The 13,016-nt window shown below is 57.5% G+C and overlaps 2 protein-coding genes across 2 annotated transcripts; both read right to left on the reverse strand.

Moving 5' to 3' along the window:
* Positions 1-290: 290 nt before the first annotated feature.
* On the reverse strand, positions 291-860 carry LOC127203232 (ETS domain-containing transcription factor ERF-like; the record flags this gene model as incomplete). The annotated part of the gene is made up of 1 exon (XM_051162026.1): positions 291-860. A coding segment is annotated over one exon (465 nt), but the record flags the coding sequence as incomplete, so codon positions are not given.
* A 355-nt stretch (positions 861-1,215) lies between these two features.
* LOC127203233 (ETS domain-containing transcription factor ERF-like) lies at positions 1,216-11,760 on the reverse strand. Its single transcript, XM_051162027.1, has 5 exons — positions 11,753-11,760; positions 2,166-2,456; positions 1,691-1,904; positions 1,453-1,570; positions 1,216-1,265 (listed from the first exon to the last, which is right to left on the reverse strand). Exons 1-5 carry the CDS (start codon positions 11,758-11,760, stop codon positions 1,216-1,218), a joined length of 681 nt encoding a protein of 226 aa, XP_051017984.1.
* Between the last annotated feature and the right edge of the window lie 1,256 nt (positions 11,761-13,016).

Here is a 13,016-nt window from a genome sequence, read left to right on the forward strand (position 1 = left end):
TTGCTCTGAGCTCCCTGTCCCCAGGGCGGGAACCTGTGTGGGAGGATTTCCAAGAGAGAGGGCCCGGCACTGGGTTGGGGGCACCGCCACACAAACACGCAGGTCACAGCACATAAGAGGTCAGGGGACGCTGGGCGCCATATTGCACTTTGAGAGTGGGGCCAGGCGGTTATCCCCCTCAACTTGAAACCTGGGAGGAGACTGGAGGCCATCACGTTCCTCTCCACTCTGTGGAGAAGGTATGACCTCCACTGGGGGGGGGGGGGGGTTGGAGATGGCCAGGAGGGTGCCAAGGGCAGGTCCTGGGCCTTGGGGCTGGCGTTAGGGGCAGACCAAGTAGAAGAAGCTTCGCGGGCGACTGCCCTCATCACCAGCAGAACGGAGCCCACGGGCGCTCAGCTGCCGCTCCCCCCTTTGCCTGACTTGGTCTTGGGGCTCACAGGTAGACTGTCATCACCCTCGCTGTCAGAGCTGCAGCCGCTGATGTCGGTGATCTCCAGCTCAGAGTCGCTGTCCTCCTTCACACTCAGCGTGGCCTCTGCGCCTCCAGCCCCTGGCAGTGCCAGGCGAGGGGCCACTGCCAGCCCCGGGGAGCGCTCGGGGCCCAGGCCCTCCCCTGTTGTAGCAAGCAAGGGTGTGGCCATGGGACCTCCTCCTGCTCCTGCCGAGGGCAAATGGCCCAGGGAGCCCAAAGGGTTGGGGTAGAAGTGAGGTGGGTAGAGAGAGGGGGGCAACTTGGGGAAGGGCCCCGTGAGATATGGGTTAAAGTTCCAGGGGTACTCAGGGAAGGCGCGGCTGTAAGGACCCAACAGGCCGGGGGGCTTGGAGTAGCCGGTGGCACCTGGAGGGGCATAGGGAACAGGTCAGAGGTTGGCCCACTAGCCACTGGGGGCCCTGCTTGCATGGTGGTGTGCCACCCTCTGTGTGATCTTCCTACCCTCCCCAGCTTGTTTCCACTAAGGGTCTCTCACTCCCCTACACTTCGTCTCCCACATTTTTCTCCCTATTCCTTTAACCTACCTCTCCCCCACCTGCCTTAAGACCCTGCCTGCCTGCCAAGTCACCCCACCACCACCAGTACACCACTCACTCCACGGCAGTGTGTTTCCTGCCTTGATTGGCTTTTTGAGATAGCCCCATTATGTAACTCAAGTTGGCTTCCAGGGAGTAATCCATCTGCCTCGGCCTCCTGAATGCTGGGTCTGGCAGCCCAGCTCACCGCTGAGCTCGCTCTCCCAGCTTCTGTGTCCCTTGTACTGGCATTGCTGGTGTTTACGTACAGCACACCAGGCTGCTGCAGCGGTGAGGGTACCCAGCTTTGTGTGAACACTGACGTGCGTCCCCTCCCTAGCCTTTAAACCCGTGTACCCGCACATAGACTACGGACACATCCCTCTCTGTCTTCGGTAGTCCTCTCTCTGCCTGTGCAGATCTCCGCCCCCAGGCCCTTACCGGAACCCAGAAATGGGAAGGAGCTGTCCAAACGCAGTTTATCCGTCTCTGGTGCAAATAGGGGTGTCCGAGCCCCTGGCTCTCCTAGGCGTGGGGTAGAGAAGAGGTTCTGCAGGGTCTGGCAAGGGAAGGAGGGGAGGAGGCAGTAGTGCTTAGTCCCCTCTGGGAGAGAGGATTACCATGAGGTGACACCAGACACCCCTCTCCCAGCCCTTAAGACCTCAGGATCCAAACTCACCTCAGGGGTCAAGGGTGGAGCATCTGGCCCAGGCGCTCCCGCAAAGGGACCAGGGGTCAGCAAGAGCGGGGAGCCTGGAGTGGTGGCGGCTGCGGCGGCGGCTGCGGCGACGTCCAACAGCGGGTAATTGACAAGGACAACTTTGCTGAAGTTGAACTTGTATGTGAACCTCTTCCCTTTGGTCTTGTGGAGAATGCGCTTGTTGTAGTAATAGCTGTGAGAGGGAGAGTGAGGGGGTGCTGGGGGTGTGGGGCAAGGGAGGGGTGAGGCAGTAGCCCCCCACCCCCGCTCAAGTTTTTGTCACTAACCCCGCCCCCCTCGACCCAGTTTCCACTCAGAAGTACTGGGAGCCAATTCAGTCCTAGGATACAGAGGGAGTACCCCCACTTTTTTGGAGGAGAGTGGGGGACCAGAAGGGACAGTGAAGGGAGAGAAGAAAACACGCATAAGAGCCTGGCCTACAGCCTCTCCTCACCGCAGGGCCCGGCTCAGCTTGTCATAGTTCATGTGGGGCTTGCACTTGCGGATGCCCCAGAGGCGGGCCACCTCATCGGGGTCCTTGATGACGAACTCCCCGTAGTCCCCCTGCCAGGCGATGACGCCCTGATACTCCTCCTTCTGCAGTAGCTCCAGGATGAAGTGCCACAGCTGGATCTGCCTCGAGCCAGGGGACGACTCCGGCTTGTAGGCCCAGTCTGGGAAGGCAAACCCTGGAGGCAGGAGACAGGGAGTGGCCTGAAGGTTAGGGAGCTGCTGGCAGGGGCGGCTGGGGCGGGGGGGGGGGGGGGGGGTGGGGGAGAGTCCCCATCTTACTGGATTCTGTAACCTGAGTTGCTTGGTCTCTGAGGAGCATCTTAAAGAGTCAGTGAGTTACTCTTTAGGCCCACCCTGCTTGAGTCTGCTCTCCAAGTGACCTAAACAGCTAGAAAAAGCCCCTAGGTTTGTGCTCCCAACACGCCTTGGTGCAGTGCCCTTCCTGCCTGGGGTCCCCCATGCCCCATCCCCTGCAAGTTCAGCTGAGGGAGCTGAGGGAGGGGAGGATGGAATTGAGAGGGACCCATTTCCTGCATCCATGGCTGTCTCTCAGGACAGGGCTGAAAGGTCCCACCCCCTGCAGTGATCACCCTTAACCATGCTACCTTGTGGGGTGTCCTGTGATCTACCCATTCCCTAAGGTCTTCCTGCCCGTCCTCCCCTGGCAACACCTTGCCACACACACCTAGCCCTGTATGCACCTGTTTGTCTACCTTCGGTGCGTCCCCTCCCCCATGCACCTGCTCCCGTCTTCAAGCTGTCCAGTGTGAGGTTGTGTGTCCAGCCGAAGGCCCAGAACTGTAGGTGCCCATGGCAGACAGCACATTACACAGATACCCACTTGCCGTGTTATTCTGTGGGACATGACCACACCCAATCACCTCACTCCTGCTTGGGGCCACTAAAGCTAACGCCAGGTACAGGCTAGCCTAAGCTACGGGGACCAACATTGCTTGCCCATTGCAACATGCGCAATTACGTACCAAAGGCCTCTATTGAGACCCACTGACAAGTATGTGACGAAAGCATGCATGAGCCCAACAGCCCAGCTGACAACTGGTGTGACAGAGACAGTGAGACCGTGATGGGCACATGCATGCTAACAGTGACAACCAAGGAACTTTCCAGAACCACACTCAGGCCTGTGTGTCTGCACTCCTGTGGCACACTTCTTGGCATTTCTCTTTACCCTGGGAGGAGTATCCTGGCCCTGATATGCATATAGAGGCCAAGAGCCAAGTTCTTTGGTTTTTCCAAACAGGGTCTCTCTGTGTAGCCTTGGCTGTCCTGGACTCACTTTGTAGACCAGGCTGGCCTCAAACTCACAGCGATCCACCTGCCTCTGCCTCCCGAGTGCTGGGATTAAAGATGTGCACCAACCATGCCCGGCAGGAGCGGAGTTCTTACCCACTCCTGGTCTTTCTGGCTTCCAATGGCCACACCCTAAATTCATCCTCTGTCTCCTCCTGCCTGCCCAGAGAGTGGCATGACCCCAGCATAAGTGGACCACAGAACAATTCTGGACTCTGGTCCATGCATGTATACAACCAGTGTCTGCCAGCATGTGTGCCCCTGCCCTGATTTGGTGGGGGTAAAGAGGCTTTGCTCTGGTAGTCTGTGGCACTCTCAGTGGGTATCTGAGGTATATTTTGCAGGGTCCGGGTAGAGGGTCCTGGCCTTGCTCCAGCAAGCTGGAGCTGTACAAGAGAAAGAGAGGCTAAGGAAGCCATCGGAGAAAGGGTGGATTATGGGAGGGACCCTGGTGCTGAATTGGGAGGCCAGGGTCCCTGTATCCAGTTGCTGTGTAGCCAAGGGGCTAGTTCCTTGCCCTCTCTGGGTTGAGGGTCCAGAGACACAAGGCAAAGAGGAGCAGGCTCTCACCCAGGGCTGCCCTCTGGTGTGTAAATGAACAGGTGATGTCCTACCTGCCAAGGGGCAGGCAGTTCTCGCCAAGGGGAATTTTAATCTCTGAGCCATTCTTGCCTCAGATGCCACCAACAGCGGGCAGTCTAGAAGGACCCTGGCCTATCCCTCCCCAAGGCACACTTCCTTGGGAAAGCCACAGCATCACAAACATGTCTGCACAACCAAAGACAAAAAAGGCGGGGGGGGGGGGGTCCGACAGGGAGAGGACCCTGCCACTGCCAGGCAGATGTGGTGAACAACCCCAGAACCTAGCAGTTGGGGGCACCCAGAGACACAGCCCAAAAAACCAAGTCCAGATCTCAATATTCCAGGTCCAGGACCCCTCTACCCCACATTCTGAAAAATAGACCTCAGACACCCACAGAGAATGCCACAGACTACCAGAGACAGGCAAAGCCTCCTTAACCCCACCACCACCACGGCCACCATCAAAACAGGAGCACCACACACAAGCTGGCAGGTGCTGAAAGTATACGTTCATGAGCCTAGAATGAAGAATCCGGAATCACTCTGTTGTCAGGTCCATGTATGAGTAGGCACACAAAGATGCCCCCCATCCCCCACCCCCCCACCCCCACAGACACTTGCCCTCTGTGACCCCCTTCAGGACCAAAGGGTCATGCATGCGTACACGCCCCCCAGTGAAACTCGGAGCAGCCAGACAGAAGGTCTCAAAGACTCCTTCTTATTAGTGGCCCATGCATGCCCACTGGCTTAAGCACCACGCACAGCACACCCCCCCCCCCCCGCGTCCTCTCTCTTTAGGCTGTGTCCCTCCCCTCCCTTCCCTCATGCCTAGCCTAAAGCTCTGGGCTCTGCCCTCCCCCGCTCCCCCCTCCCCGCACCCTCCCCCAAGAAGCAGGTCCTCAGTACGCACAAGCTAGGTGGACATGGCGGAGAAATCCCAGATGTCAGCCCTCAGTCCTCATCCCTCATCCCTCCCGACAACACCTCAGGCATCCTCCAAAAGACCCTTGACCCTTGACCCCTGTGTCCCAGCCATCAGGTGGCAGGGAGAAGAGGCTGTGAAGTTTCTGGTCAAGTTTTCTCGTGAAAGGGTTTGTAGCCAGGAAGGGACACGGGATGGAGACCCAGACAGACAGACAGACAGGTTCACAGGTGCACGCATGAGGAGCTGGGGAAGAGGAAAGATAAGGAAGGGCTGTCCTCCAGGGTGGACAGGCCAGTTACCAGGGGTCCAGAGAGCTGGCAGGGCAGGCGGGGCGAAGAGAAGATCCGAGACGCAGCTGCAGTCCATGGTGGAGGGAGCCCTGCAGAAGCCAGGACAGCAGGAAAGAACCGGGTCAGCCAATGGGGTGCTGCGGGGGTGGGGGGGGGCGGGCTCCTTTTCCAGGCCCTCTGCCTGATGCCAGCCCACCTGGCTACCTTCAGTCCTCAGCCCCTCCTGGACCACTCTCTCCCCTCCTTCTGTCCCAGCATCCCTAACTAGCCACTGTCCTTCCCTGCTTTCAGCATCAGTTCTCTCTGGTCCTCTGCACTACAATCCTGCAATTCACCACTCCCAGACTCTCTGCACCCTCCACCCACTCTGATGCCCCACACTGTCTCTTCCTATGCTGCCTCCCGCCTGACCTCTGAGGGAGTAGGGGGGTCGGTCCCTGGGTCTTTGGATCTTCCTGACTCCCTATGCGTGTGGCTCTCTAGCTACTTCAGATTTATCGCTCTCTCTCTCTCTCTCTCTCTCTCTCTCTCTCTCTCTCTCTCTGGGAAACACAAACTCGCCCCCACCTGGCTGACCCCCTGGCAGCTCCCTCTGTGGCTTGCAGAGCAGCGGTGGACAGCTCAAAGCTAGCAGAGCTGGGTACCTGCTAACCAGGCTGGGAAGACCAGGCCCAGCCCCAGGCTGAGCCCCTGCCTTTCCTTCCTAATTCCTCCCCAAGTAGACCCTGACCCTCCCCCCTCCACCACTACCCCCCCCCCGGCCCCCACCACTCAGCCCCAGTCTGTCCTCTAAGCCCACAGATCCCATCTCAAACCTGCAGCTCACCAAACCTTTCCTCTTGGGTTGGCCTCCCCCCCCCACCACCCGCATCAGGCACCTCCTTCTAGGACCTACACCGCCCCCCCCCCACACACACACACAGTGGTCATTTCCCTTCCTCCCAAAGTACAGCCACCCAAACCTGCTCCCCAACCGGAACCCATGAATCCCCTGCCTCAAACCTGCTGCTCAAAGAAGAGTCTCCAAGCATTCCCTCTAAGACCAGCCAGCCTCCCTTCTCAGACACTCCCTCCCCTCAGACAGCCTCCTCCCCTCCCCCAGACACCTGTCCGCTCAGATTGGCTTTACCCATCAGCTACCTTTCCCCTCAGACCAGCCTCCCCCTCAGATACCAGCACCCACAGGTTGGCATACCCTACTTAGCTAGCCTCTTCCTTGACTAGTCTCTGTCCTCTGACACCCCGCTGCCCCAGGCATCTGCTTCCTCCCGGCACAGGGCCCCTCAAATCCCCACTCCCTCAGAAACCCATTTCTTAGACACCTCACCCTTTCCTCTGTGAGCCCTTGCCCCTTCAGACACCCTCAGCCAAGGCATCCTTTAGCCTTCCTGCCTGCACTCAGAGGTCCCCACACCACACCCACCCTTTAACACACACCCCCATACACTGTGCTACAGATATCCCACACCTCTCCGCTACCGTGCACCCATAAGCCTCACCTCACCCCTGGATATTCTTGTCCTGTGTCCATTTCCCCACAGCCCCCCTAACCCTTCCTTGGCCTCCTGGGGTGTTCCCCTGCACATGGGCATCCTTCCCAAACTCCATTTCTCTGGGAGCCCTTCTTTATCTGTCCTGCTCCTCTCCACCTGGAGTGTCGGCCCCCCCCCCCCCCCCCGCCCCATCTTTCCTCAACTCTCTTCTCCCATCCCTCAATCCCTTCTTCCATTTCTCTGTCTCTCTCCCCCCCCCCCCCCCCCGCCTTCCCACAGTCCTCTCCCAGTCCCCTACCCTCATTTCCTTCTTCACCCCCCACCCCCACATCTCTCTGATTTCCCCTATCTCTGTCTCTCCATCTCTCCCCCTCATCTGTCTACCTCTCCCTCCTCTTTCCTCCCTTCCTCACAGCCCCGCCCCCCCTCTCGGTGTGTCTCTGTCTCTACTGGTCTCACTATCTCTCTGCCCACACTCACCCCCTTCTAACTCCCCCCTTCTGCTTTCCTCTGCCTCTCTGGGTCCCCCCTCCCCTCCTTCCTCCCCCACCCCCACCCCCCATTGGCCCCTCTCATTTCCGTGTTGGTTTTGATTTCTCTTCCCAACGCTTTCAACTCCCCGCCGCCTCCTCCGGACACGTTATAACGAGGAGCCGTGGGATCGGCGCTCCGGGCCCTGCTCCCACGCTCCCCCCCACCCCCACATCTCTGTCTTCTCACTGTCTCTGCCGCCACCTTTTTCCATCTCTCCTGTGTCTAGTCTCTGTCCTGTGTGTGCCGGCCCCCGCCCCCACCAGGACCGGGTCCTGGCCTCCAGCTGGGTCCCTGTCTACACCGAGACCAGCATTTTCCCCACATCTGGTTGTTAGCATCTCCGAGTCTCTTCTCTCTGTCTCTGAGTTCCTGGGTCTTTAGTCTCCATTTCTGGGTCTCCACATTCTCTGCCTGCCTGTTCGAGTCTCTGCTTCTTGCCAAGTCCCCATCTCCATGTCTCTCTTTCAGTCCTAGTGTCCCTCTCTTGGGACTCCTTTGATCTCATGGTGCCCCTGGCACCCCCCTGGCCCCATTGATTGCTGATCGATCCATGGAGGAAGTAGGGCCTCCGGCCCGGGGCTATAGGGCCAGGCAGAAGCTTTGGCAGAGCCACCGGACAGACGGACAGACGGACAGACAGCCCCAGCTCCATGGCTGAGGAGGGAGAGGAGCCGTATCATGCGCCCCTCCCCACCGGCCGGCACGGTGCGGATGGGGACTCCGGGCAAGCTTTAATTTTTAATTTTATTTTGCTTCCTCCACCCCCCCCTCACCCCCATCTCTAGCGCCCGAAGCCATGGCACTGAATGTTTGCGCGCGAGTGAGGCAGCCGTTTGGAGAGGGGCTGGGAGGGCAGAGGCTGCTTCCCTCTGCTCCTTGCCAAATACAATCACACAGACCCACACCTACTGCAAGCACACAGCCCAGGCCACATCACACAGGCCAGCAAAGCCACACATACACCACCACCACTGTGTCCCCTCCACACCATCACACACACTCAAAACACACACCGCCTAGATCAACAGAACGGTACACACATCCCCAAGTCACACACAAACCACATACAGCACAGCCCACACATCGATGAAGTTGCACACGGCAGCACTGTCATGTGCAACAGTAACAGACACACAATCTGACGATTCTGACGCATATTAACACAGGCGCCTGGTCACACACCAGTGCTTACAAATACGGAAAACACAGACCTTCAATCACAAAGGGACACTCACAACCTGCACACAGAGACAATGTCAAACAGAAACAGAGACACACTCAGACGCACAGCATCGCAGCCAAGCCAACGGCAAACACAGACAGGCACCAGAGACTCTCCATCACACACGTAACATTCTGGCCGCACACAGCCAGACACACAAAACACCCCTAGCGCAGACTGCCACAGCCACATGGCACACTCGTGTGGCCACACTCATCACAAACATATAGCCACAGTGGTCCCAAAGATGACCGGCACAGTAGGAAACCTGCACAGCATACACACACACACACACACACACACCCAGAGAGAAGAGGGTCTCACTCAGACCCAAGGGCTAGGTTTGGCCGTGTAGATAGGCCCACCTAGCGGCAACTGCACCCCAGCGTCCTCACTGTTCCTGCCACAGTGGGTTTGCCATCCACCCTATATATGGGTCTCTTTAGCTTCCTCTCTCTGTCTCTGTGTCTCTGTCTGTCTGTCTCTGTCTGTCTCTGTGTCTCTGTCTGTCTGTCTCTGTCTTTCTGTCTCTGTTTCCGTGTCTCTGTCTGTCTCTGTGTCTCTGTCTGTCTCTCTCTCTCTCTCTCTGTGTTCAAAATATGTGCTTGCCTCATACCCTCTTCAGTCATGTCCCCCTCGTTGTCTGTCTGTCTGTCTGTCACTGAGGGTCTTTTTGTTGCCCATCTCTATGTGCCTCTCTAGAAGGTTCTATCTCTGAGCATCTCTCATTCTGTCTCTGGACACAGGCCTCTGTCCCTCCTGGCCTCTGGGCCTCTCTGCCTCTATCTCCTCACCCCATCACCCCAGCCCCTTGGGCTGGGGTTTAACCAGTTGTTTTGATTTCTCTAAGCTGCGCTGGCCGCCTCGGGAGCCGCCTCAGGCCTCACACCGCCCCCAGCCCCTTCATCCCTCACCCAGCTCCCCCCCCCATCCCCACCTCCCCTTAACACAATCTGCACAAGTGGAATGAAAATTGATTTTTTTTTTAAATTTCATATCTTCTCCGGGGCTCTGTCTAAAGAGGAGAGAGACGAGGCCCGAGACCCCTCTCCCACCACTGCCCCAGCATACACAACACACACACACACACACACACACACACACACACACACACACACATGCCCTGGAGCACACACCCTTCCTCACACCACATGCCAATGTGGACACATCAGTGCACATGGTAGAGTTGCACAGTGATGCCACTTGGTCACACACCCAAATCGTACTCCTGGACCATGGGCATGCTGCCAGCCCCTGCCTATATCACCCCACATAAGCAGCACATACCCCGTCCCACCCAGTGCCGAGCTGGGCTATATGGAGTCACACACAACAGGAGTGGCCGTGTTCAAAATACCTGTCTACTCAGGTTCTCGCCGTGTCCGGACTATAGAGAGAGAGCTAGGCTCAAGGACGGTCCCACCGTAGGCATAAGAGCTCCCATGGCTGTCCTGGCAAAGAAGAGATCTGGGGGGGGGCCTGTCATACCAATACCTGCCACCCTTACCACAAATGTCACTCAGTTTTCACCCTGCACACATCAACTAAACGCTCTGGCCCAGTCCTCGGGAGGGGGAGATTTTGTGCCAACGTACCACACTTCACATCTCATGTACCCCACATGCCATGTGCATGCTCCACACAGGCCACACACACACACACACACACACACACACACACACACACACACTACTATATACACACATATTATCCACACACCACACACTCGTATGGCAAACTATATATACTCCATTAATCTGCTGTACACACACCACATGCCCATATCACACACCACAAACAAAACTACACACTCCTATATACCATGCAGTACATCATGCACAAAAACAGCACACACCGCATGCACACATCCCCATGGATGCCCACACACACACACCCCCGACTATACACATACAGACCACATAGGAATCATACCACACAAAGACACCGAGCCGGGCGGTGGTGGCGCACGCCTTTAACCCCAGCACTCGGGAGGCAGAGGCAGGCGGATCGCTGTGAGTTCGAGGCCGGCCTGGTCTACAAAGTGAGTCCAGGACAGCCAGGGCTACACAGAGAGACCCCGTCTCAAAACAAACAAACAGACACCAAACCACACACATACCACCTTCCAAATGCTGCAATACTGCATGCTGTCCATGCTAATCCCCACACTGCATACAGGACCACGTCTCACACATCACACACAGATGCCAAACACACAAAATACCAGAACTGAAACCGCCTATGACATAGGGTCACTCGTGATACATAGATCCACAGGGAGGCAGACCCAGTGACCCAAACACACTTTCTCACGCGTCATCATAGACAGAGAATTGGGCACAAGTTTGCACTGTGTATATATGCTGCATCCAACAACCACACAGGACCGCACAATCACAAGGTCATACGTGTGTGCGCGCACGCGCGTGCACACACACACACACACCCACACACACAGCTGTTAGCATTCTTCAGGGCTGGTCATGCACACACTGCTGTGAACCAACGTCCTATTCAGCCTACTGCATTTGCATGCACACACAGAGAGAACACCACCGGCGTCCGAAGCCAGGGTCGGACAGACATAGGCTCAGAGATACAGCAGTCATGGAAAACAATCTGCCACACAGCTCGGGGTGTGACACAGGTCTGGAGACCTCTGTAGCTATGTCCTATTGCTCTTCCCTGGTGAGCCCTCCTACTCAGCAACCCCCTGCCCTCCCACCACTTTTCTAGACTCGGTCTCCTTACCTCCTCACCCTCAGGGACGGGCTGTCCTGGTCACTCAGCCCCCAGCATAGCCACATGATGCAGAAACATCAAACACAGCCCAGCCCAGAGTTCTGGACAGTCACACTAGACACACACAGCCGAGCCGCCACACACGTCCCACTGCCACATTCATGGCCATGACCTCGCACACATACACACCTAGTCTCCTGTGCCCGGGGATGTGCATGACAATTGACGCATGCCATATTTACATGTGCTGCAACACACAAGCACACACGAGGGGACCTCTGATAAGGCTTCATTTCACTGCAGGGACAGGCACAAGGCCTGGATGAGGTCTAGCTGGTAGAGATTTGGGGTGGCTAAGAGGTCCTAGGCAAGGGACAGGGAGGAGTTTAGTGCCTAGGATGGCAGGAATGGAGGAGACCCACGCCCCACCTCGCCATGTCTCTATCCTCCTCTCTCTTTGGGTATCTCTGTCTGGTGCCATGCTTGTCTCTTTGGGTCTGTCTCTCTCCTGTAGTGCCAGGCTCAGCATGGACGTCCCTAGGGCTGCAGCCAGCGTGCAGAACGATGTCAGTGGGGGTAGTGGTGAGGGAGAGTCCCCAGGGAGGTAGGAGCCGCAGTGCCACGCACCCCGCCTACAAAACAGTACTGGGGGAGGGGAAGGAGGTGGAGGCTCGAGCAACCCCTAGCCCAGGCAGCTCCTTGCGGAGACCCTGAGCGATGGAAGGAAGAGGCTGGGGGTTGGTGGCAGGCTGGTAACGGACAAGAAGGGTCACCACACAGAGAGGGGGTCGGGGGGAGGGGGCAGCGAAGAGCCAACAGGGGCAGTGAGACCAGAGGCGGAATGAGAGGCACAGACCAGGAAGATAGAGGAAGAAGCTGGGCCCACAGAGACAAGAGACAGAGAGACAAGGAGAGACCAAATCAGGGAAGAGGGACTGACCGGAGAGGAGCTGAGGTGAAGTAAATTAAGAGAGCTGAAAGCCAGGGTACCAGAGAACACCCCCCCCGCACCCCCACCCCCATCAGACAGGAAGCTGAGGAGGGGGCAGAGATGCGGAAAATTGAGGGATTAGGGCAGAGGCAAGAAAGTGGATGAGGGAGACAGACAGAGCTGAGACAGGCAGAGGACTAGCCACCCCCCACTCCTGGGTAGTAGGCACCCCCCACCCCATGTCCTCCACCTCACCCCCCCTACCTCACACACACACCCCCTGTGGATTTATGGCTCCTTCCTTCTCCAGTGCCTTACCCAGCTTCTGTTGTGGGGCATTGGTGTTCCCTGAGGGCCATTGCACCCCTACTCCAAAGCCCACGCCTCCTCCCTTCCACCTGCCCATCCCAACCCCCAACCCCCCCGACCCCTGCTTGGACTTTACCACCACATCAGGACCACCATTCCTCTCCTGGTTCCCACCACTGTCTTAGCCCTACCTGTCACAAGTCCTAGCCTCTTTCCAGCCCTACACTCCCCCTTCCCGCCCGCCCCCCCCCCCCACATACCCAGTGGTCCTACTAAGTCACTAACTAGGCCTATCAGTGCTCAAGCCTCAAGCTGTCCCTCAAAGACATGGCGGGAGGGGGGGCCGGGGGATGGGGGGGGTGCCCAGATGTGGAGCAAAATATCTGCTAACTGCGTTCGATGTTGTCAGAGAGCTGTCAGTGAGAGTGGCTAGATTGACAGTTTTCTAGAACC

The sequence above is a fragment of the Acomys russatus genome, chromosome 19, assembly GCF_903995435.1.
Source record: "Acomys russatus chromosome 19, mAcoRus1.1, whole genome shotgun sequence".
Lineage (NCBI taxonomy): Eukaryota > Metazoa > Chordata > Mammalia > Rodentia > Muridae > Acomys > Acomys russatus.

Bases quoted from the DNA above. Each gene is read 5' to 3' on its own strand.
- LOC127203233 (XM_051162027.1), bottom strand. The intron at 1,905-2,165 runs GTGAGGAGAGGC...TCCCTCTCACAG, and splicing joins AAGCTGAGCCGGGCCCTGCG to CTATTACTACAACAAGCGCA. The intron at 1,266-1,452 runs GTAAGGGCCTGG...CGTAAACACCAG, and splicing joins CTTCCCATTTCTGGGTTCCG to CAATGCCAGTACAAGGGACA.